At 45.5% G+C, this 22,844-nt stretch overlaps 1 protein-coding gene across 2 annotated transcripts in view; it reads right to left on the reverse strand.

Annotated features, from left to right (window-relative positions):
- Window positions 1–22,844, reverse strand: part of LOC135526480 (alpha-1,3-mannosyl-glycoprotein 4-beta-N-acetylglucosaminyltransferase B) — a 175,543-nt gene that overhangs the window by 15,423 nt on the left and 137,276 nt on the right. For both annotated transcript variants that reach the window (XM_064954881.1, XM_064954882.1), the window contains 4 exons: window positions 21,808–21,883; window positions 18,426–18,540; window positions 2,371–2,501; window positions 522–629 (listed from right to left, as the gene is read on the reverse strand). In XM_064954881.1, coding sequence (XP_064810953.1) covers window positions 522–629; window positions 2,371–2,501; window positions 18,426–18,540; window positions 21,808–21,883 — 430 coding nt within the window. The remainder of the gene's footprint in view (window positions 1–521; window positions 630–2,370; window positions 2,502–18,425; window positions 18,541–21,807; window positions 21,884–22,844) is intronic.

A 22,844-nucleotide genomic window follows, 5' to 3' on the forward strand; every position in this document is an offset into this window, starting at 1 on the left:
CGGATCAATAGTGAATTGATTGGGTTAGACCAGGATTTCCTAAACTCGGTCCTGGGGATATTTAAAGTTGAGTTGTTTATTTAAATCAGCTGTGTAATGCTGGTGCAAAAACCAAAACATTCACCCAATGGGGGACCCAGGACCGAGTTTGGAGAACCCTGGGTTAGACTACAGTAGCAGTATTTAGGCTGATATCCATTGCTCTTAATAATACAGTAATCAGAGACATTAAACAAAGTCTTTACAGCTGGAGTCTGTATGGTGACTTGGAATGCATTCCAGTACTGCAGGGCTCAGAGACTTGAAAACGAATATTTGAACATACACAGACTTTAGTAGATAATATGACACATGCACAGTGAGTGGATGCTAGTAAGCCCCATGTAGGCACACACACACACACACACACACACACACACACACACACACACACACACACACACACACACACACACACACACACACACACACACACACACACACACACACACACACACACACACACACACACACACCCATACCTTGAGTTTCTGGATCTTTCCAGCCAGGGAAGAGTGGGTGCCTACATGCTGGAAGAGAGAGGGCTTGAAGCGAATTCTCAGGTTGGCCTTCTGCCTGTCGCAGTGTTTCTGTGTGTGACAGGCAGGGGAGAGGTGGGAAAGAGGAGAAGGGAGAGAGAAAGAGAGTATGAGTGTGTGACAGGCAGGGGAGAGGTGGGAAAGAGGAGAAGGGAGAGAGAAAGAGAGTATGAGTGTGTGACAGGCAGGGGAGAGGTGGGAAAGAGGAGGAGGGTGAGAGAAAGAGAGTATGAGTGTGTGACAGGCAGGGGAGAGGTGGGAAAGAGGAGAAGGGAGAGAGAAAGAGAGTATGAGTGTGTGACAGGCAGGGGAGAGGTGGGAAAGAGGAGGAGGGTGAGAGAAAGAGAGTATGAGTGTGTGACAGGCAGGGGAGAGGTGGGAAAGAGGAGAAGGGAGAGAGAAAGAGAGTATGAGTGTGTGACAGGCAGGGGAGAGGTGGGAAAGAGGAGGAGGGCGAGAGAAAGAGAGTATGAGTGTGTGACAGGCAGGGGAGAGGTGGGAAAGAGGAGAAGGGTGAGAGAAAGAGAGTATGAGTGTGTGACAGGCAGGGGAGAGGTGGGAAAGAGGAGGAGGGTGAGAGAAAGAGAGTATGAGTGTGTGACAGGCAGGGGAGAGGTGGGAAAGAGGAGAAGGGAGAGAGAAAGAGAGTATGAGTGTGTGACAGGCAGGGGAGAGGTGGGAAAGAGGAGAAGGGAGAGAGAAAGAGAGTATGAGTGTGTGACAGGCAGGGGAGAGGTGGGAAAGAGGAGGAGGGTGAGAGAAAGAGAGTATGAGTGTGTGACAGGCAGGGGAGAGGTGGGAAAGAGGAGAAGGGAGAGAGAAAGAGAGTATGAGTGTGTGACAGGCAGGGGAGAGGTGGGAAAGAGGAGGAGGGTGAGAGAAAGAGAGTATGAGTGTGTGACAGGCAGGGGAGAGGTGGGAAAGAGGAGAAGGGAGAGAGAAAGAGAGTATGAGTGTGTGACAGGCAGGGGAGAGGTGGGAAAGAGGAGGAGGGTGAGAGAAAGAGAGTATGAGTGTGTGACAGGCAGGGGAGAGGTGGGAAAGAGGAGAAGGGAGAGAGAAAGAGAGTATGAGTGTGTGACAGGCAGGGGAGAGGTGGGAAAGAGGAGGAGGGCGAGAGAAAGAGAGTATGAGTGTGTGACAGGCAGGGGAGAGGTGGGAAAGAGGAGAAGGGTGAGAGAAAGAGAGTATGAGTGTGTGACAGGCAGGGGAGAGGTGGGAAAGAGGAGGAGGGTGAGAGAAAGAGAGTATGAGTGTGTGACAGGCAGGGGAGAGGTGGGAAAGAGGAGAAGGGAGAGAGAAAGAGAGTATGAGTGTGTGACAGGCAGGGGAGAGGTGGGAAAGAGGAGAAGGGAGAGAGAAAGAGAGTATGAGTGTGTGACAGGCAGGGGAGAGGTGGGAAAGAGGAGGAGGGTGAGAGAAAGAGAGTATGAGTGTGTGACAGGCAGGGGAGAGGTGGGAAAGAGGAGAAGGGAGAGAGAAAGAGAGTATGAGTGTGTGACAGGCAGGGGAGAGGTGGGAAAGAGGAGAAGGGAGAGAGAAAGAGAGTATGAGTGTGTGAGAGTTGCACCATTTTCTGAGACCCGTTTGGAAAGTCACAGTATTTACATGTAACTCCCTGCTTGGATACTCTGTAACAGATCAGTATTTTCTTTCTCCCTTGAAGTAATCACTGATCTAACATGACTGGGTCTGAAGGACAGCTTGTACCAGGACAGTGGTTACCACAACATATAAGGAAAGGTTTACTTCCAACTGGGCCTAGGTTTACCATGGGGGAGGTTGAACTTACCGCGTCCTTCTCTGGGTTGCACACCTTAACCCACATGATGTGATCCAGCAACCAATCAATTGGCTTGTCCTTGTAGAACATTAGCATAAACTCAACGATCAGCGACAGATCCACGGACTTGAACATCTTACCTGAGAAGAGACGATATACAATTTAGTTACACTGCTTGACACCATCAAATAGCACCAAAGGTTGTTCAGCTAATACCTTGTTCATTTCTAAACGTTTCATCATATCTTGAGCCTATGAAACACTACTTCCCAATTGTAAAGCGTCCCTTAGCTCCTATCCCAAGGCCCTTTGTGAAAATCTGAAAGGTCTGAAGGGATTGGACAGGTTTTTGAAATATGGTTATAACTACATTGCCCTCTGCTAGTTGGACAATTCTATCCTTTCAGATTTATTAGAAGGGGGGCCATTTGGAATTGGTGAAAAGTAGAAAGTAGAGTGCAACAAGGACCTAGAACAGAGGCTAAACTTAAATCAGAATGAAACAGAATTGCACACGGACCCCTGAGCACTGAATTTAATCTAATGTAATTTAATTGTCAGATTAATACTGATTAATGCATTAGAGGCAATTTCATAAAGTCACCAAGTGGGTTAGAAGAGGAAAACATTTTTGGTCAAAACGAGGACATTTGCAGTATGTTGTTTAAAGGAATTTGATTATTTTACAGGTGTTTAATTGTAATGCTTTGAAGCTCTTTCCACTATAATGTTTTCCAGCTATTATAGTCAGATGATTCAGTTTAGCCAATTACAAGAACAGAAATACCTCATCTTTGCTAGAGTGTAAGAACAGGATATATGGTCTTGTTTGTCCTCATATGAAACATAATCCAACAAAAAACACATGCACTCAGCCACCCACCTGTGCACACTGAATTAAAAAAGTATTCTCCTCTCCTCTCCACATGCCTCTCCCCCAGTCTCTCTTTATACCTCCCTACCCCTCTGTACATGAAACCACTTCTCTATTCTCGCTCTCCTCCATCCCTTTCTCTCTGGTTACAACATCTCTACTGAGGTCAACACTCTTTCCCTGGTTGAGCTGTAGCATTCACCCTCCTATTGCAAGGTTTACGATGCCACAGCAGAGACAGAGAGAGAGAGAGAGAGAGAGAGAGGAGAGGAGAGAGTGGAGAGAGAGAGAGGGGGTAAAGCGCTTGTGTAAGGGCAGGAGTTACAACTCATTAGTATCCCACAGAGAGGTTGAGGGAAAGAAGGATGGAAGGAAGGGAGGAGAGAGACAGAAAGGGGAGGATGGAGCAAGAGATGGGTAGAAACAGAGAGGGTGAAAGGTCAGGTGGTCAAGTGAGAGGAGTTCAGCTAACAGTCATTATAGAACCTGATGGGGAAGGGGGAGTGTAGGAGTGGAGAGATGGACTGTAAGATAGGTAAGAGGGAGACAGACATAGTGAGGGAAAGTGGGGCGAACATTCATTACAGGCATGCTGACAGGGAGAGATTAGGGAGGTGGCTGCAGGAAGGAAGGTGTGTGTGTAGAAGGGTGAGAGAGACTCATCTCTTCAGTAGGTCCTATGATTGAGTGTAGTCTGGCCCAGGGGTGTGAATGTGAACGGAAAGGCACTGGAGCGACAAACCACCCTTGCTGCCTGGTTCCCCTCTCTCCACTGGGATTCTCTGCCTCTAACCCTGGTGCTCTCCAATGCCATCCCTAGGAGGGGTGCGTCACTTGAGTGGGTTCAGTCTCTGACGTGATCTTTCTGTCCGGTTTGGCGCCCCCCTCGGATTCGTGCCGTGTGGGAGATCTTCGTGGGCTATACTCGGCCTTGTCTCAGGGTAGCGAGATGGTGGTTGAAGATATCCCTCTAGTGGTGTGGGGGCTGTGCTTTGGCAAAGTGGGTGAGGTTATATCCTGCCTGGTTGGCCCTGTCTGGTGGTATAGTCGGACGAGGACACAGTGTCTCCCAACCCCTCCTTTCTCAGCCTCCAGTAATTACGCTGCAATAGTTTATGTGTTGGGGGGCTAGGGTCAGTCTGTTATATCTGTAGTATTTCTCCTGTCTTATTCGGTGTCCTGTGTGAATTTAAGTATGCTTCCTCTAATTCTCTCTCTCTTTCTCTTCTCTTTGAGAACCGGAGCCCTAGGACCATGCCTCAGGACTACCTGGCCTGATGACTCCTTGCTGTCCCCAGTCCAACTGGTTGTGCTGCTGCTCCAGTTTCAACTGTTCTGCCTGCCGCTATGGAACACTGACCTGTTCACCGGACGTGCTACCTTGTCCCGGACCTGCTGTTTTCGACCCTCTCTCTCTACTGCACCTGCTGTCTCTGACTCTGAATGATCGGCTATGAAAAGCCAACTGACATTTACTCCTGTTGCACCCTCTAAAACCACTGTGATTATTATTATTTGACCCTGCTGGTCATCTATGAACGTTTGAACATCTTGGCTATGTACTGTTATAATCTCCACCTGGCACAGCCAGAAGAGGACCGCCCCTCAGAGTCTGGTCCCTCTCTAGGTTTATTCCTTGGGTCTGGCCTTTTATGAGGAAGCCGCCGTGCTTCCTCATCTGCATTGCTTGCTGTTTGGGGTTTTAGGCTGGGTTTCTGTACAGCACTTTGTGACATCGGTTGATGTAAAAAGGGCTTTTAAATACATTTGATTGATTAATTGATTGATTTAGAGAGAGAGAGAGAGAGGGGAGGTGGGATGCTGGAAGGAAGGTGTGTGCGTGTGTGTGAGTTAGTGGAAGGGGGTGAGAGTGAGTGAATGAGTATAGAAGGATTACAGGATGAAAGTGTGCCCGCATGTGTGTGTGTTCGTGGTTATGTGCATAATAGCGAGGGTTCTGTGATTGTGTGCTGTCTCTGATGTGGAATTCTGCTTTCATCAGGCAGGTGTGTGATCTCCTGAGTCAGTCACTACAACAGGCAGTAGAGTCAGTTTCAGTGAGTCACCGACTCACAGAATAAGTAGGCTCACTGAACCCCGGATCTGAGACCCAGTATGACCCAGTGACTCACTTAGACTGACTCTACTGATTGTTCTCAGAACAGGGCAGCTTACCAATTTAAGAATTTCCTCAAACTGACCTATGTTGTCTAGGGGAAAAATATAAGCTAAGTGACGAAGGCATAGAAAGGTCAACACGTACACACCTTTGGATAACCTCTATGGGCAGCCACACACCTGGGGATAACCTCTATAGGCAGCCACACACCTGGGGATAACCTCTATAGGCAGCCACACACCTGGGGATAACCTCTATAGGCAGCCACACACCTGGAGATAACCTCTATAGGCAGCCACACACCTGGGGATAACCTCTATAGTCAGCCACACACCTGGGGATAACCTCTATAGGCAGCCACACACCTGGGGATAACCTCTATAGGCAGCCACACACCTGGGGATAACCTCTATAGGCAGCCACACACCTGGAGATAACCTCTATAGGCAGCCACACACCTGGGGATAACCTCTATAGGCAGCCACACACCTGGAGATAACCTCTATAGGCAGCCACACACCTGGGGATAACCTCTATAGGCAGCCACACACCTGGAGATAACCTCTATAGGCAGCCACACACCTGGGGATAACCTCTATAGGCAGCCACACACATGGAGATAACCTCTATAGGCAGCCACACACCTGGGGATAACCTCTATAGGCAGCCACACACCTGGGGATAACCTCTATAGGCAGCCACACACCTGGAGATAACCTCTATAGGCAGCCACACACCTGGGGATAACCTCTATAGGCAGCCACACACCTTTGGATAACCTCTATAGGCAGCCACACACCTGGGGATAACCTCTATAGGAAGCCACACACCTGGAGATAACCTCTATAGGCAGCCACACACCTGGAGATAACCTCTATAGGCAGCCACACACCTGGGGATAACCTCTATAGGCAGCCACACACCTGGGGATAACCTCTATAGGCAGCCACACACCTGGGGATAACCTCTATAGGCAGCCACACACCTTTGGATAAACTCTATAGGCAGCCACACACCTGGGGATAACCTCTATAGGAAGCCACACACCTGGGGACAACCTCTATAGGCAGCCACACACCTGGGGATAACCTCTATAGGAAGCCACACACCTGGGGATAACCTCTATAGGCAGCCACACACCTGGGGATAACCTCTATAGGCAGCCAGACACCTGGGGATAACCTCTATAGGCAGCCACACACCTGGGGATAACCTCTATAGGCAGCCAGACACCTGGGGATAATCTCTATAGGCAGCCACACACCTGGGGATAACCTCTATAGTCAGCCACACACCTGGGGATAACCTCTATAGGCAGCCACACACCTGGGGATAACCTCTATAGGCAGCCACACACCTGGGGATAACCTCTATAGGCAGCCACACACCTGGGGATAACCTCTATAGGAAGCCACACACCTGAGGATAACCTCTATAGGCAGCCACACACCTGGGGATAACCTCTATAGGAAGCCACACACCTGGGGATAACCTCTATAGGCAGCCACACACCTGGGGATAACCTCTATAGGCAGCCAGACACCTGGGGATAACCTCTATAGGCAGCCACACACCTGGGGATAACCTCTATAGGCAGCCAGACACCTGGGGATAATCTCTATAGGCAGCCACACACCTGGGGATAACCTCTATAGTCAGCCACACACCTGGGGATAACCTCTATAGGCAGCCACACACCTGGGGATAATCTCTATAGGCAGCCACACACCTGGGGATAACCTCTATAGTCAGCCACACACCTGGGGATAACCTCTATAGGCAGCCAGACACCTGGGGATAACCTCTATAGGCAGCCACACACCTGGGGATAACCTCTATAGGCAGCCAGACACCTGGGGATAATCTCTATAGGCAGCCACACACCTGGGGATAACCTCTATAGTCAGCCACACACCTGGGGATAACCTCTATAGGCAGCCACACACCTGGGGATAACCTCTATAGGAAGCCACACACCTGGGGATAACCTCTATAGGCAGCCACACACCTGGGGATAACCTCTATAGGAAGCCACACACCTGGGGATAACCTCTATAGGCAGCCACACACCTGGGGATAACCTCTATAGGCAGCCAGACACCTGGGGATAACCTCTATAGGCAGCCACACACCTGGGGATAACCTCTATAGTCAGCCACACACCTGGGGATAACCTCTATAGGCAGCCACACACCTGGGGATAACCTCTATAGGCAGCCACACACCTGGGGATAACCTCTATAGGCAGCCAGACACCTGGGGATAACCTCTATAGGCAGCCACACACCTGGGGATAACCTCTATAGGCAGCCACACACCTGGGGATAACCTCTATAGGCAGCCAGACACCTGGGGATAACCTCTATAGGCAGCCACACACCTGGGGATAACCTCTATAGGCAGCCACACACCTGGGGATAACCTCTATAGGCAGCCAGACACCTGGGGATAACCTCTATAGTCAGCCACACACCTGGGGATAACCTCTATAGTCAGCCACACACCTGGGGATAACCTCTATAGGCAGCCACACACCTGGGGATAACCTCTATAGGAAGCCACACACCTGGGGATAACCTCTATAGTCAGCCACACACCTGGGGATAACCTATATAGGCAGCCACACACCTGGGGATAACCTCTATAGTCAGCCACACACCTGGGGATAACCTCTATAGGCAGCCACACACCTGGGAATAACCTTTATAGGCAGCCACACACCTGGGGATAACCTCTATAGGCAGCCACACACCATAACTTCACTGCTGAGTTATACAAAACAGCCTTTGAATGCGGTCTTATAACAAAATGCTCAGGTTAAATGTCAAAAGCATAACATTCCATTTTCATATGTATTTTATGGAGAGCCATTTAACTATCTGTCATCTTTCCATTTTCTACAATTTTGGCTTCAATTTGAGGTCGAATGTGACTGCATCCATGAATCAACACCTCTCTCTCTCTCTCTAACAATCCACTCTTTCCTTGCACTCGTATGCACAGCCATACACGCAGATGGCTGCCACCTGATTCTCCCTGATTGTGCCGGCTGCTAGCCCTGTCACGCTGGTTAGCTGCGGAATGCTAATGAGAGCAGAGGGGAGAGAAAGGAGCAGTCGCTAACCACTAGCTAGGGCTCCTAAAAACACCTGAGAGAGCCCCATCGGAGCACAACCCATCAGATTACTGCTCACAAATCCTCCTGTCGCCTAGCCGGAATGATGTATTTAGCGCTGCATGGCTTATCCTGTGAGGGGAATATTGTTATGGTGTGTCTTGGATCATTATCGTCACAGTGACGGCTAATTATCTTATGTAATTGTGTTTTGAGGCAGTCAAACACTGACTGCACTAAGCCTAAAACAGAGGCTGTGTCGTTCTATGACCGGGAAATGATGCATGATGAGTATAGGAGATTGGATACATGTGCACAAACCAGGCAAACCTTCTTCTCGAAATTAATTTCTCCATCTTTAGGGAATAAGAAGCAAAAAGGTAAGAGTATCACTACTCAACCCTCTAGCTATTCCTCCTTTTAACTCACTCTTATGTTTAAAATCTCTAAAAGGTGACGACCTTGAACTCGGTAAGCCTAAATCTTGACATGAGATTTCAAATCAGTCTATTCTCTTCCCTACTCCCTCTCTCATATTCTCAGACAGAAAAAGAGGAATGGAGAACTGAGGTTGGTGTCTTTTCCATGACCAATGTTGTTGACAGCCCGGCGGCCATGATTCAGCGAGCTGCTCGTTGTGACGGTCGGGAGAAGCGAGCCTGTCGGCTTATCAAAACTCTGGGGCGAGTGTGCCTCAGAGCGGCATTCAGTCACGGTTGTCGAACTGGGCCCGCTGTCCCGGGCTACCCGTGAGGACCATGCTCTCCAATTAAATGTGTGTGGAGAGGGGGATAGAGAGAGAGAAAGAGAGGGGGAGAGAAAGAAAGAGGAGACAATGAGAGAGAGAGAGATGCGGGGGAGACAGGGAGAGAGAGATGGGAAGGAGAGCGAGAGAATGACAGAAAGAGGGGGAAAGAGAAAGAGACGCCTCACCTCAATTTCCTCCACGGGAAGCCCGGGTACGAATCTACAGACTAAACTGACAGGCAGACTTTACACGCTTAGCTAAGCACAGCAAGTAACAGCAACGGATATGGCATCCGTCAGAAGCTTATTTGACACGCTTTCGCTTTATGTTTGATAAGTGGAATAGGAGAAGGCCCACGCCAAGCAATGTCAGTCTGCAATTTCTACTCAATTGAAAGTGAATAGCAATCTGAGCTTTGTTAACCCCCCGTTGTGTTCAGTAATATAGTGTCGTAGCTCAGTTGAGAATTGAATACTGTTGCTTTAAGGATGTATCAGGCACATTGTGCATGTACAGAGCTGTGAGGATTGGATGAGTGAGGTTTGTACGAGTTGTTAACATGTTGATCTGAAGTAAAGACGTTCAGTTTAATTGCACAACAAGCCTCCGTGCATTAGTAACACCCCCCCCCCCCCCCCATGACAATAGGCCTCGGAGACAACATTTAGTCCAGTAGCAACAAATTCCATAGACATCTATCATTTTATTAGTCAATTGGCTTCCAATAAACTATTCCCAATAGGTAGAAGTTGCCCGTGGGCAGAGATCTCAGATCAGCTTGCCCTCTCCTAATCTACCCTTAACCATTAGGGGGAGCAATTCGACTGAACTTAGATCAGCGCCTACTCCCCAGTCCTTATATATCCTACTCCTTAGTCCCTATACATCCTACCCTCTAGTCCCTATACATCCTACTCCTTAGTCCCTATTTATCCTACTCCTTAGTCCCTATACATCCTACCCTCTAGTCCCTATACATCCTACTCCTTAGTCCCTATTTATCCTACTCCTTAGTCCCTATACATCCTACCCTCTAGTCCCTATACATCCTACTCCTTAGTCCCTATACATCCTACCCTCTAGTCCCTATACATCCTACTCCCTAGTCCCTATACATCCTACTCCTTAGTCCCTATACATCCTACTCCTTAGTCCCTATACATCCTACCCCCTAGTCCCTATACATCCTACTCCTTAGTCCATATACATCCTACCCCCTAGTTCCTATACATCCTACACGCTAGTCCCTATACATCATACCCCCTAGTCCCTATACATCATACCCCCTAGTCCCTATACATCCTACCACTAGTCCCTATACATCATACCCCCTAGTCCCTATACATCATACCCCCTAGTCCCTATATATCCTACCCCCTCGTCCCTATACATTCTACCCCTTAGTCCCCCTTTTCCCTATACATCCTACTGCTTAGACACTATACATCCTACCCATTAGTCCCTATACATCCTACTCCTTAGTCCCCCTTGTCCCTATACATCCTACCCTTTAGTCCCTATCCATCCTACTCCTTAGACCTTATACATCCTACCCCCTAGACCCTATACATCCTACTCCTTAGTCCCCCTTGTCCCTATACATCCTACCCCTTAGTCCCTATCCATCCTACTCCTTAGACCTTATACATCCTACCCCTTAGTCCCTATCCATCCTACTCCTTAGACACTATACATCCTACCCCCTAGTCCCTATACATCCGACTCCTTAGACACTATACATCCTACTCCCTAGTCCCTATACATCCTACTCCTTAGTCTCTATCCATCCTACTCCTTAGTCCCTATACATCCTACTCCTTAGTCCCTATAGATCCTACTCCTAAGTCGCTACCCATCCTACTCCCTAGTCCCTACCCATCCTACTCCCTAGTCCCTACCCATCCTACTCCCTAGTCCTAACCATACTACTCCTTAGTCCCTATACATCCTACTCCCTAGTCCCTACCCATCCTACTCTCTAGTCCCTATACATCCTACTCTCTAGTCCCAACCATACTACTCCTTAGTCTCTATACATCCTACTCCCTAGTCCCTACCCATCCTACTCTCTAGTCCCAAAACATCCTACTCTCTAGTCCCTATATATCCTACTCCTTAGTCCCTATACATCCTGCTGGTCCTATAGCTGGGAGGTCTTTGCTGGGGGTGATGGGGCTGGAGGGATGGTGTGGAGAGAGCAGAGTGGACATCAATCACTGCTTAAGCTGGGCACCGAACAGCACTCTGGGACTTATTAGAGTAAAGTGGAGCAGCAGAGGCTCATGGGAAAGAGTGTGGCACATGCAGTGTAATTGTGTGTACGTGAGACTGTGTGTGTGTGTGTGGGGGGGGGGGATTCTCCATGTGTGTGTGTGTGTCAGAGAGAGAAAGGGAGAGAACGAAGTCTTGTGAATCATGGAGGAGAGAGGGACTATGTCAGAGTGGAAAACGTTGAATAGTCCCCTATTTGGTGAAACACTTAGGGTGGTTCTCTCATAGACAATATAACATATTATAAACTCAGCAAAAAAATAAACATCCTCTCACTGTCAACTGAGTTTATTTTCAGCAAACTTAACGTGTAAATATTTGTATGAACATAAGATTCATCAACTGAACAAGTTCCACAGACATATGACTAACAGAAATTGAATAATGTGTAACTGAACAAAGGGGGGGAGGGGTCAAAATCAAAAGTAACAGTCAGTATCTGGTGTGGCCACCAGCTGCATTAAGAACTGCATTGCATCTTCTCATGGACTTCACCAGATTTGGCAGTTCTTGCTGTGAGATGTTACCCCACTCTTCCACCAAGGCACCTTCAAGTTCCCGGACATTTCTGGGAGGAATGGCCCTAGCCCTCACCCTCCATCCGGGCTCTTCGCTGGCCATGGCAGTACACTGACATTCCTGTCTTGCAGGAAATCATGCACAGAACGAGCAGTATGGCTGGTGGCATTGTCATGCTGGAGGGTCATGTCAGGATGAGCCTGCAGGAAGGGTACCACATGAGGGAGGAGGATGTCTTCCCTGTAACGCACAGCGTTGAGATTGCCCGCAATGACAACAAGCTCAGTCCAATGATGCTGTGACACACCGCTCCAGACCATGACGGACCCTCCACCTCCGAATTGAACCCGCTCCAGAGTACAGGCCTCAGTGTAATGCTCATTCTTTCGATGATAAACGCAAATCCGACCATCACCCCTGGTGAGACAAAACAGTGACTCGTCAGTGAAGAGCACTTTTTGCCTGTCCTGTCTGATCCAGCGACGGTGGGTTTGTGCCCATAGACGACGTTGTTGCCGGTGTTGTCTGGTGCACAACTGAGCAAGAGGACAAGTACATTAGAGTGTCTAGTTTGAGAAGCAGACGTCTCACAGGTCCTTAACTGGCAGCTTCATTAAATAGCACCCGTAAAACTCCAGTCTCAACATCAACAGTGAAGAGGCGACTACGGGATGCTGGCCTTCTAGGCAGAGTTCCTCTGTCCAGTGTCTGTGTTCTTTTGCCCATCTTAATCTTTTATTTTTATTGGCCAGTCTGAGATATGGCTTCTTCTTTGCAACTGTGCCTAGAAAGCCAGCATCCCGGAGTCGCCTCTTCACTGTTGATGTTGAGACAGGTGTTTTGCAGGTACAATTTAATGAAGCTGCAAGTTGAGGACTTGTGAGGCGTCTGATTCTCAAACTAGACACTCTAATGTACTTGCTCAGTTGTGCACCGGGGCCACCCACTCCTCTTTCTATTCTGGTTTAGAGCCCGTTTGCACTGTTCTGTGAAGGGAGTAGTGGTACACATTTTCTCTTCAGTTTCTTGACAATTTCTCAGATGGAATAGCCTTCATTTCTCAGAACAAGAATAGACTGACGACGAGTTTCAGAAGAAAGTTATTTGTTTCTGGCCATTTTGAGCCTGTAATAGGAACCCACAAATGCTGATGCTCCAGATATTCAACTAATCTAAAAAAAGACAGTTTTATTGCTTCTTTAATCAGACAACAGTTTTCAGGTCTGCTAACATATTTGCAAAAGGGTTTTCTAATGATCAATTAGCCTTTTAAATGATAAACTAACACAAGGTGCCATTGGAACACAGGAGTGATGGTTGCTGACAATAGCCCTCTGTACGCCTATGTAGATATTCCATTAAAAGTCAGCCGTTTCCAGCGCCAATAGTCATTTACAACATTAACAATGTCTACACTGTACTTCTGATCAATTTGATGTTATGTTAATGAACAAAAAATTAGCTTTTCTTTCAAAAACAAGGACATTTCTAAGTGACCCCAAACTTTTGAACGGTAGTGTATGTTTTGTGATAATTGCGTTGTTTGCTCTATAACCTGTTAGTTCATATGCCTTGCCACCGTGATATATAGGCCGAGGCAATAAGAAGACATAGTGGAAGAATTAATTCAACCACACATTTGTTTCATTACAAAACCGGAGAGCAACATCTTTCCGATGAAGTCCACAAAACATATTGCATGTAAACAAACAGTTACACGACCTACAGCATGGTCAAGACTACTAAACTATTGATTTAGAACCAAGGAGTGTTACCACAAGTCACAAAGAAAACAGGAGCTGCCGCCAATATTCTTTCACCATTTCAACATCATCTAATCACCTTCGTTTAATACAGTGACAACTAAAAGATACCAAAAACGATTTAGTCCAATCAACGTAAGCTAAATATGATGTGGCTATCCATGGCAATGATTTGTGTGTGTGTGTGTGTGTGTGTGTGTGTGTGTGTGTGTGTGTGTGTGTGTGTGTGTGTGTGTGTGTGTGTGTGTGTGTGTGTGTGTGTGTGTGTGTGTGTGTGTGTGTGTGTGTGTGTGTGTGTGGTGTGTGTGTGTGTGTGTGTGTGTGTGTGTGTGTGTGTGTGTGGTGTGTGTGTGTGTGTGTGTGGTGTGGTGTGTGCGTGCATGTAAGTAGAAAAAACTTGGCGACTCACTCTACTTGTAGAGAAACACCAATCCCATACTCGGCTCTTTGATGTTGCCTAAACGTTCTATCATACAGTACACACTTTTAGTTTTTGTTGATCTTGGCTACCCAGCTAAAAAGCTTCCTCGCTAGCCTAACTTCCTTTTATGGGCAATGATGTGCCAGGCCAGCTAGTTAACGTTAGCATACTACATCTTGCTACATGTTGAACTTCCATCCTCTCAGGTCAGGGGCACAATGTAGGAACTTATGGTTGGATCAGAATCGCTGTTATAATCATCGGCCAGCACGGAGAATTAAGTAAAACCACAATACCAAATCCCTATCTTCATTGCTAATTTAGGAGAGGGACGATTTTAGCTAGCTGGCTAGCCAGCCACCCATGTGGTCTGTCTGTGTCTGGCACCTGTCAAACCCTGCCATAATGGCGGCTATGGGATTCTTTGGTTCCATTTACCTTGGGTCACAACAAGATGCAACAATAAATTAATAAAAATCTGTCAATAATGACATTTGGCTTGTGATGTGATTGAAGCCAAATCCAAACTGGCTTCCCTTGACACTTTTTGGGGGTGCGTCAGGAGCATTCACAGCTGAGCTCACTCAGTTTAGCACAACACTGATTGGCCATTATTTGATTTATTTTTTATCAAGGGAGGCCACATTCTCGCTGGCTTCCCTTGCACTTAAATGCTACTACGGGAGGCAACAATGTCCTACTCTTTCTGACCAGAAAACATCCGATAGATACGCTACACATACTGAGACAGATGGGTGATGTTTCGTTCCCTCGGATGCTTTCTCCAGTGAGAAACATTCAGCCTATTGCGAATTGAAGGACATTTATGAAACACAGAGACGAAAGATAAAGTATTTTGTATGTTTTTTTCGTGGTACATTTTTTGAGGAAGCCTGGCTTCCCTTGGCATTCATGAATACACGCCACTGCAATACTCGTCTTTCACATTTATCAGAGAACAAAACAAAAGCACACAGTGGAGGCCTCTTGGGGGCTTTTCAGTGGATTCGGTAATTTGTTTTTTACTGATCAGCAGAGAGTCACAAGACACCATACCCCTCTTAAGCTCTGAATGGAAATGTTTGAAATGTCAAAGGCCACAGTCATAAAGTGGAATTCAGCTTCAGCCAGACTATTAGGAGTCCCATGACAAAAACAGACCATCAGAGAAGGGCTTATTTGTGTATTTTACACTCATCATTTCAAATCAATCTGCACCATGTTTTTATTTCAGTCATAGATGAGTTCTGGGGGGTAAGGATAATGTATATCACTATTCGTTTTCATCAAAAGACACACAATACTGAGTTAGTGGGTGTAGTTAGACAGCTTGTCTACATGATAGACCCCATGGGGTCTGTGTGTGTCCGGCACGTGTCAAACTCTGCGGAAGAGCGGCTAGGGGATTCTTTGGTTCCGTTTACCTTGGGACCTGGCACTGTGCTGGCTGTCAAAACCTCTTTACTTTGGGTCGGAAACAACTAGCTCTGCACGAGCCCCAAAAGCACACCACATGTGTTCCCCATTTTCTCACCAAAGATAACACAACCACTGAAAGGTTTTGGCTGCATTTATAAAATGTTCCCCTTCAGTTCACTTTAATTGGAAGTTGGAACTGCTCTCACTAACCGAGACTGTGGCCTTGCCTCTAAAATCAATTCAATTTCCTTCAGCTCCAGTCAACAGAGCACTGTATTTTCACATGCCAGCTACCCCACACTGAAAGATTCCGGAAGATATAAGTAATTGATTACTTTCTGCAGTATAATTAGAGCAGAGATCAAATGCAGGTTAAAGCTTCAATTAATTTAGCCGGCTTTAATTCAAAGTGGGTACTTTGAAATGTAGTTCTGACAAGTTGGAGGGAGCTTAGAAACAACTTTCCTGCCAAGCTGTAGATTTGATTATAACCTTCTGACTAAAATAGCTTACCTTTGCCATTGGTCAGCATTATTCGTATGAATAACCAAGTGGTTTCAAGCCCATTGTTCAAGTATCAGTGTCCTACTTGTGGGTTCATAGGAAGTCCCTTTGTGTGGGGCTTCCTAGGTGAGAATCTTAAGTTATAAATGTTTAACGTTCAGTATTAGAGCACCTGGCTAGTTCTTCTGGCTAGGATTGCAAAAATACGGTAACTTTCCCCAAATTCCCTGGTTTTCCAAAAAACCCGGTTGGAAGATGCCTGGAATCAGGAGGGAATAAGCAAGAAATCAACCAGGATTTCTGGAAAACCTAGGAATGTTAGGAAAGTTATCGTAGATGTACAGGCACTCAACAGTAACGTGGTAGGGCTAGCTCTTTAGGCTGTAGTAACACTGCTTTGGTGACACTGAGGGTGTTTTCATATATAGTCCTCTTTCAAAGAACCGATCTCAGTCCTCTTTAAAGTGTACTATGTGGTAAAAAGTCTAAATAACCCTGTTCTCTTTGTATTCACAGTGACCTTGCCTTTGAATGAGGACTCAACTCTTTTGCCAGTTCACTTCAACTATTTTGTGAACCGAGTCCTCTTTGCATTTACATTGGTATGTTTAGAAAGAAACTAAGATCTTTTTCCAAGTGCAGGACAAGCCATTCAATCAGAATGTGTTATCGGACAGCTAGATATACAGTACCAGTCAAAAGTTTGGACACATCTACTCGTTTAAAGCTTTGCACACACTTGGCATTTTCTCAACCAGCTTCATGGGGTAGTCACCTGGAATGTATTTCAATTAAAAGGTTTGCCTTGTTAAAAGTTAATTTGTCGAATTTCTTTACTTCTTAACGTGTTTGAGCCGATCATTTGTGTTGTGACAAGGCAGGGTTGGTATACAGAAGATAGCCCTATTTGGTAAAAGACCAAATCCATATTGTGGCAAGAACAGCTCAAATAAGCAAAGAGAAACAACAGTCCATCAATACTTTAAGACATGAAGGTCAGTCAAATTTCAAGAACTTTGAAAGTGTCTTTGAGTGCAGTCGCAAAAACCATCAAGCGCTATGATGAAACTGGCTCTCATGAAGAGAGTCATGGAGTGCTGCATCAGATGACCTGGCCTTCACAATCACCCAACCTCAACCCAATTCAGATGGTTTGGGATGAGTTGGACCACAGAGTGAAGGAAAAGCAGCCAACAAGTGCTCAGCATATGTGGGAACTCCTTCAAGACTGTTGGAAAAGCATTCCAGATGAAGCTAGTTGAGAGAATGCCAAGAGTGTGCAAAGCTGTCATCATGGCAAAGGGTAGCTACTTCGAATAATCTCAAATATAAAATCTACTTTGATTTGTTGAACACTTTTTTGGTTACTACATGATTTCATATGTGTTATTTCATAGTTTTGATGTCTTCACTATTATTCTACAATGTAGAAAACAGTAAAAATAAAGAAAAACCCTTGAATGAGTAGGTGTGTTCCAACATTTGACTGGTACTGTACCTACTTACATTTTGGAAGCTAATAGATTGCATTTAGTTAAAATATGAGACATAATAATTGTATTCAGAAGACACTATTAACATGTGCATTTTATTGGTAAAATAATAAATTGCAATAGAATAACTGCAGAATAAATAATGATGTAATTGAAAATTGTATACCCAAGGTATGCTGCTGTACTGCCCCTTCAAGAACTAGAAACTATTTTGTAATCTATGTTGTGATTCTCACCAAATTTCTTGTCTTCTCACACTTTTCAAACCCCACAATCAATAAATAGCTTATGAAGGTATCTTAGCCAATAGATCACATACTGCAAACAAATAATCTAAACTAAAACCTAATTTAGGAATTTCTGTGCGTCCTTAACAATCGCTAATCAATATCCAAAAACAGGACACATTTTTTTCTACCGAACCTGCATATTATCATTGTCTCTCTTTTGTGGCACCAATGTGAGGGGTTATGGCAAGGGAAACGTTGTTGCAGTAGTCTAGTGTGTGGTGGAGGGAAAATAACAAGCGAACTTGGTGAGCTTAGCGTTCACATGGTCCTAAAAAAGGGAACCGGACCACGGAATTCAAGCAAACAGCCCTCAGACCACCTCTCGAGATGGTTTCAGCTCGGTTCACTTCGGGGGCCATTTGAGGGGTCTGAGTTCCTTTGAAGTGTTCACACTGCACAAAAATTAAGCGAACCAAAAAAATTGTCTGAAAGGGACCAAATGTGAAAAACACCCTGAGTCGTTGCTCTTTAACTCACACTATCAACAATAGCGCTAGGCTAGCTCTTTTGGCACAGGCTGTGGCTTACCGATGAAGCCCAGCTGGGAGAACTCCAAGATCATCCACTCCTCAGAAGGCTGCTGCAGGGCAAAGTTCTTCATCGTGGTGAAGTAATTTGGACGCGCAACAATGTCATCCTCCAGCTGAGGGAGAGAAAAGGGTAGGAAAAGAGTTAAACATTTATTTCCTTTATTAAGGGGAATTAACGTTACAATTCCCAGTCATTACATTTGATTAAATACTAATAGGTGTAATTTGTAGCAATGGCTTTTTTTGATTGCAAACATCTGGCCTGTACTTCTGAATAATTGAAAACTCCGGAAGGGGTCAAAAGCATTACAGAAAATAGATGACAGCGTGAAATTATGTAATACACATTGTACGGTTCAGCGTACAGTATACAGCACCAGTCAAAAGTTTGGACACACCTACTCATTCAAAAATATATATATATATTTTAAAAATATATATTTTCTACATTGTAGAATAATTGTGAAGACATCAAAACTATGGAATAACATATATGGAATCATGAGGTAACCAAAAAAAGTATAAAACAAATCAAAATATATTTTATATTTGAGATTCTTCAAATCGACACCCTTTGCCCTGATGACAGCTTTGCACACTCTTGGCATTTTCTCAACCAGCTTCATGAGGTAGTCACCTGGAATGCATTTCAATTAACAGGTGTGTCTTGTTAAAAGTTCATTTGTGGAATGTATTTACTTCTTAACGAGTGTGAACCAATCAGTTGTTTTGTGACAAGGCAGGGTTGGTATACAGAAGAATGCCCTATTTGATAAAAGACCAAGTCCATATTATGTCAAAAACAGCTCAAATAAGCAAAGAGAAACGACAGTCTATCTTTAAGACACTCTTCAAGTGCAGTCGCAAAAACCATCAATTGCTATGATGAAACTGACTCTCATGAAGACCGACACAGGAAAAAAGACCCAGAGTTACCTCTGCTACAGAGGATACGTTCATTAGAGTTGCCAGCCTCAGAAAGTGCAGTCCAAATAAATGCTTCTCAGAGTTCAAGTTACAGACACATCTCAACATCAACTGTTCAGAGGAGACTGCATGAATCAGGCCTTTATGCTCAAATCGCTGCAAAAAAAGAAAACACTACTAAAGGACACCAATAAGAAGAAGAGACTTGCTTGGGCCAAGAAATACGAGCAATGGACATTAGACAGGTGGAAATCTGTCCTTTGGTCTGATGAGTCCAAATCAGAGATTTTTGGTTCCAACTGCCGTGTCTTTGTGAGACACATAGGTGAACAGATGATCTCTGCATGTGTGGTTACCACCGTGAAGCATGGAGGAGGAGGTGTTATGGTGTGGGGGTGCTTTGCTGGAGACAATGTCAGTGATTTATTTAGAATTCAAGGCACACTTAACCAACAGGACAATGACCCAACACACCTCCAGGCTGTGTACGGGCTATTTAACCAAGAAGGAGAGTCATGGTGTGCTGCATCAGATGACCTGGCCTCCACAATCACCTGATCTCAACCCATTTGAGATGGTTTGGGGTGAGTTGCCAGCAAGTACTCAGCATATGTGTGAACTCCTTCAAGACTGTTGGAAAAGCATTCCAGGTGAAGCTGGTTGAGAGAATGCCAAGAGTGTGCAAATCAAGGCAAGGCAAACTTTTTTGGTTACTACATGATTCCATATATGTTATTCCATAGTTTTGATATCTTCAGTATTAGTATACAATGTAGAAAATTGCAAAAATAAAGAAAAACCTTTTAATGAGTAGGTGTGTCCAAACTTTTGACTGGTACTGTATTTCCAATTAAAATGACTTAATTGCTTCATTTGTATACTCTAAACCAATAAAAACTATGTCCTTTATCCTCTTACAAAAAATCTTTAAAATTAGCTTCAAATGAGTCAGTAGACTTAAACAGGAGATGAAACACACAACTACCAAAGACCTCCCAGTCAACTGCAACTAATTAACATGAATAAAAATAAATAAAATAAATAAAAAAGACATCTGGACAGCCTGCCGTGGTGAGAGGAGTGACAGCTGCTCTGTGTGTCACAAAACAGATGAGGTGATTCTGAAGAAATAAACTGTCACATGCGCTCTTCTCCTCTCCTTTCTGAGGCGAGGCTCCAAAACTGGTCCCACGCAACTCCTGCCACTTCCCATCTCACCCTGCTTCCCTCTCACCCCTCTTCTCCCGCCGTGAGTGGAGACCGAGGTGGAGACAGCCCGGATACATGTTTTGTGAGTCGCATGCCACGCCAGGGTGATACATTGGGCTGCAACAGATGGCCGTTACCCTATCCCCAGCCGGTGGCGGAATAAACATGGCTGTTTCCATCAGTTTCTATCCCAGTGGCTCAAGTCTGCCCGGTAATGAGGAGCGGCAGTTTGTTCAAGCAGCCGTTACATGTGTTGATTTAAACCTGTGTTTGAACCAGTCTGTTTTAATATATTCTACACTGTCAATTTCAATGAATATGGAAGATCTAGGTTTTAAAAGTAGAAAAGGGACGTTGAAAGGTGAGTAGCGCCTGATTTTACTGCTATTTTAACATGGTGTCCTGTTATCTCTAAGGAGTACAAAGGCACATTGTGAATGAGATCAGAACACATCTCTCCAGGGGACAGGAGTCATTCAGACAATATGTCAGAGCAACACAGAACCAAATGTTTCTGTGCTCTCATCAAAGCACACAATGTCACATGGAACAAGCATTGGCGCCTGAGCCATATGCTACACATGCGTGGCATTCCCTCAGTCTCGTCTTCAATGGATACAGATTGTCTTCTTGTTCCGAAGACTCTTCGATGGAGGCAGAGTGGTGTGTCAACATATCCTCCTACATTATGGGTAGGAATGAGAGACGGCTGATGTTTTACAGCAGCAGAAAGACGGTAACCAAATCCCAACCTAATCACAACGCTCCCTCCAAATCTGCATGTGCCTAACAGAGTTTGCATCTTTCCACTTCCTTCCCCGGCTGGGAACTAACGTGGAAGTAATTACCCTTCCCTTCACCAGAGGAGAACCTCCTTGAAGTTCAGAGCGAGTAGCACTGTCAAAATACACAACCGCATCGGGTGTTAATGTCAAAACGCAAGCGTTCATCGGGTCTCACGAATGCAGCCCCGACTGTGGGAGACGAATGAGGCTAATTTATGGCATGTCACCCTCACGATAGGCCTTGCGTGGAAAATGAAGTGAAGTGGAGTGCCACCTGCTCGAAGGTTATGTGCAATGGCTGCCCTGTGAGCAACGTAGTTCCAAGCACGGACAACTATTATTCCCAGAACAAACAGTTCATAGTGTTTACACACTTCCAGATTCTCATTTTACACTGCAGAATGTACTAATTTCCTAAAACAGTAAACAGATGCATACTGGAAGATTGAGGTTTTGTACCTGCACATAGTAGGTCCCTTTAGACTGGGCGTACATCATGAGAAAGCAGTAATCCAAATTCTGCTTCGTCCGCCATCTGGAGAGGAAGAGGAGAGTGACGGGGGGTGCGGTTAGATTCACAAACCCAAACATACACACACACACACACACACACACACACATACACCCACACGCACAAATTCACATACGCGGATGCACAAAGGCACTGCACTCGCACTACACACACACACACACACACACACACACACACACACACACACACACACACACACACACACACACACACACACACACACACACACACACACACACACACACACACACACACACACACACACACACACACACACACACACACTCCAGCATCAACGCATGATCCACATTCATACCAGAGCCTATTCTTCTTGACATCACACAGTGGGAATTCGAACAACGTACACATATTTCATTAACATTCAGGCCTGAGTACAGCCAGTGAAGACACATCTAGCATAACTCGGACACATGTTCTGCATCTGAATTCATAACGTAGGAACTCTATTGTCGTTTGAGTCAGTATATATGGAAACCATAACCTTCTCTTCTAAGCGGGGCAGTAATCCAGTTCCTCTGTCCTCTTGTAAGAGGAGCAGCTGGAGGTGGATTAGTGGCTCCTGATTCAGATTAGGAGAAGAACATGAGGTTGTATTTGTCACTGGATATCAATGAGATGTTGAAAGACAGACAGACACACAGACACACAGACAGACAGACAGACACGGTCCATCGGTTATCAAAACAAGCCAGTCATATGATAATCTATCCCCATTTACTAACACATGTCCTCCAGGAAGTGAGTGACTCGATTAGCTATGCCTATGGGAACCAAACATATGAACCTCAAGCGCACACACACAAAACACACACACTTTTTGGATGAGACAGAGACACAGTGTAACTTATATAAACACACCGTGATGAAAAGGGGTATGGGTAATATGAGCCCACAGCCTCTACACAACAAATCACCACACAGGAAAAATAACAACACACTGACT

Source organism: Oncorhynchus masou, chromosome 32 (assembly GCF_036934945.1).
Source record: "Oncorhynchus masou masou isolate Uvic2021 chromosome 32, UVic_Omas_1.1, whole genome shotgun sequence".
Classification (NCBI taxonomy): domain Eukaryota; kingdom Metazoa; phylum Chordata; class Actinopteri; order Salmoniformes; family Salmonidae; genus Oncorhynchus; species Oncorhynchus masou.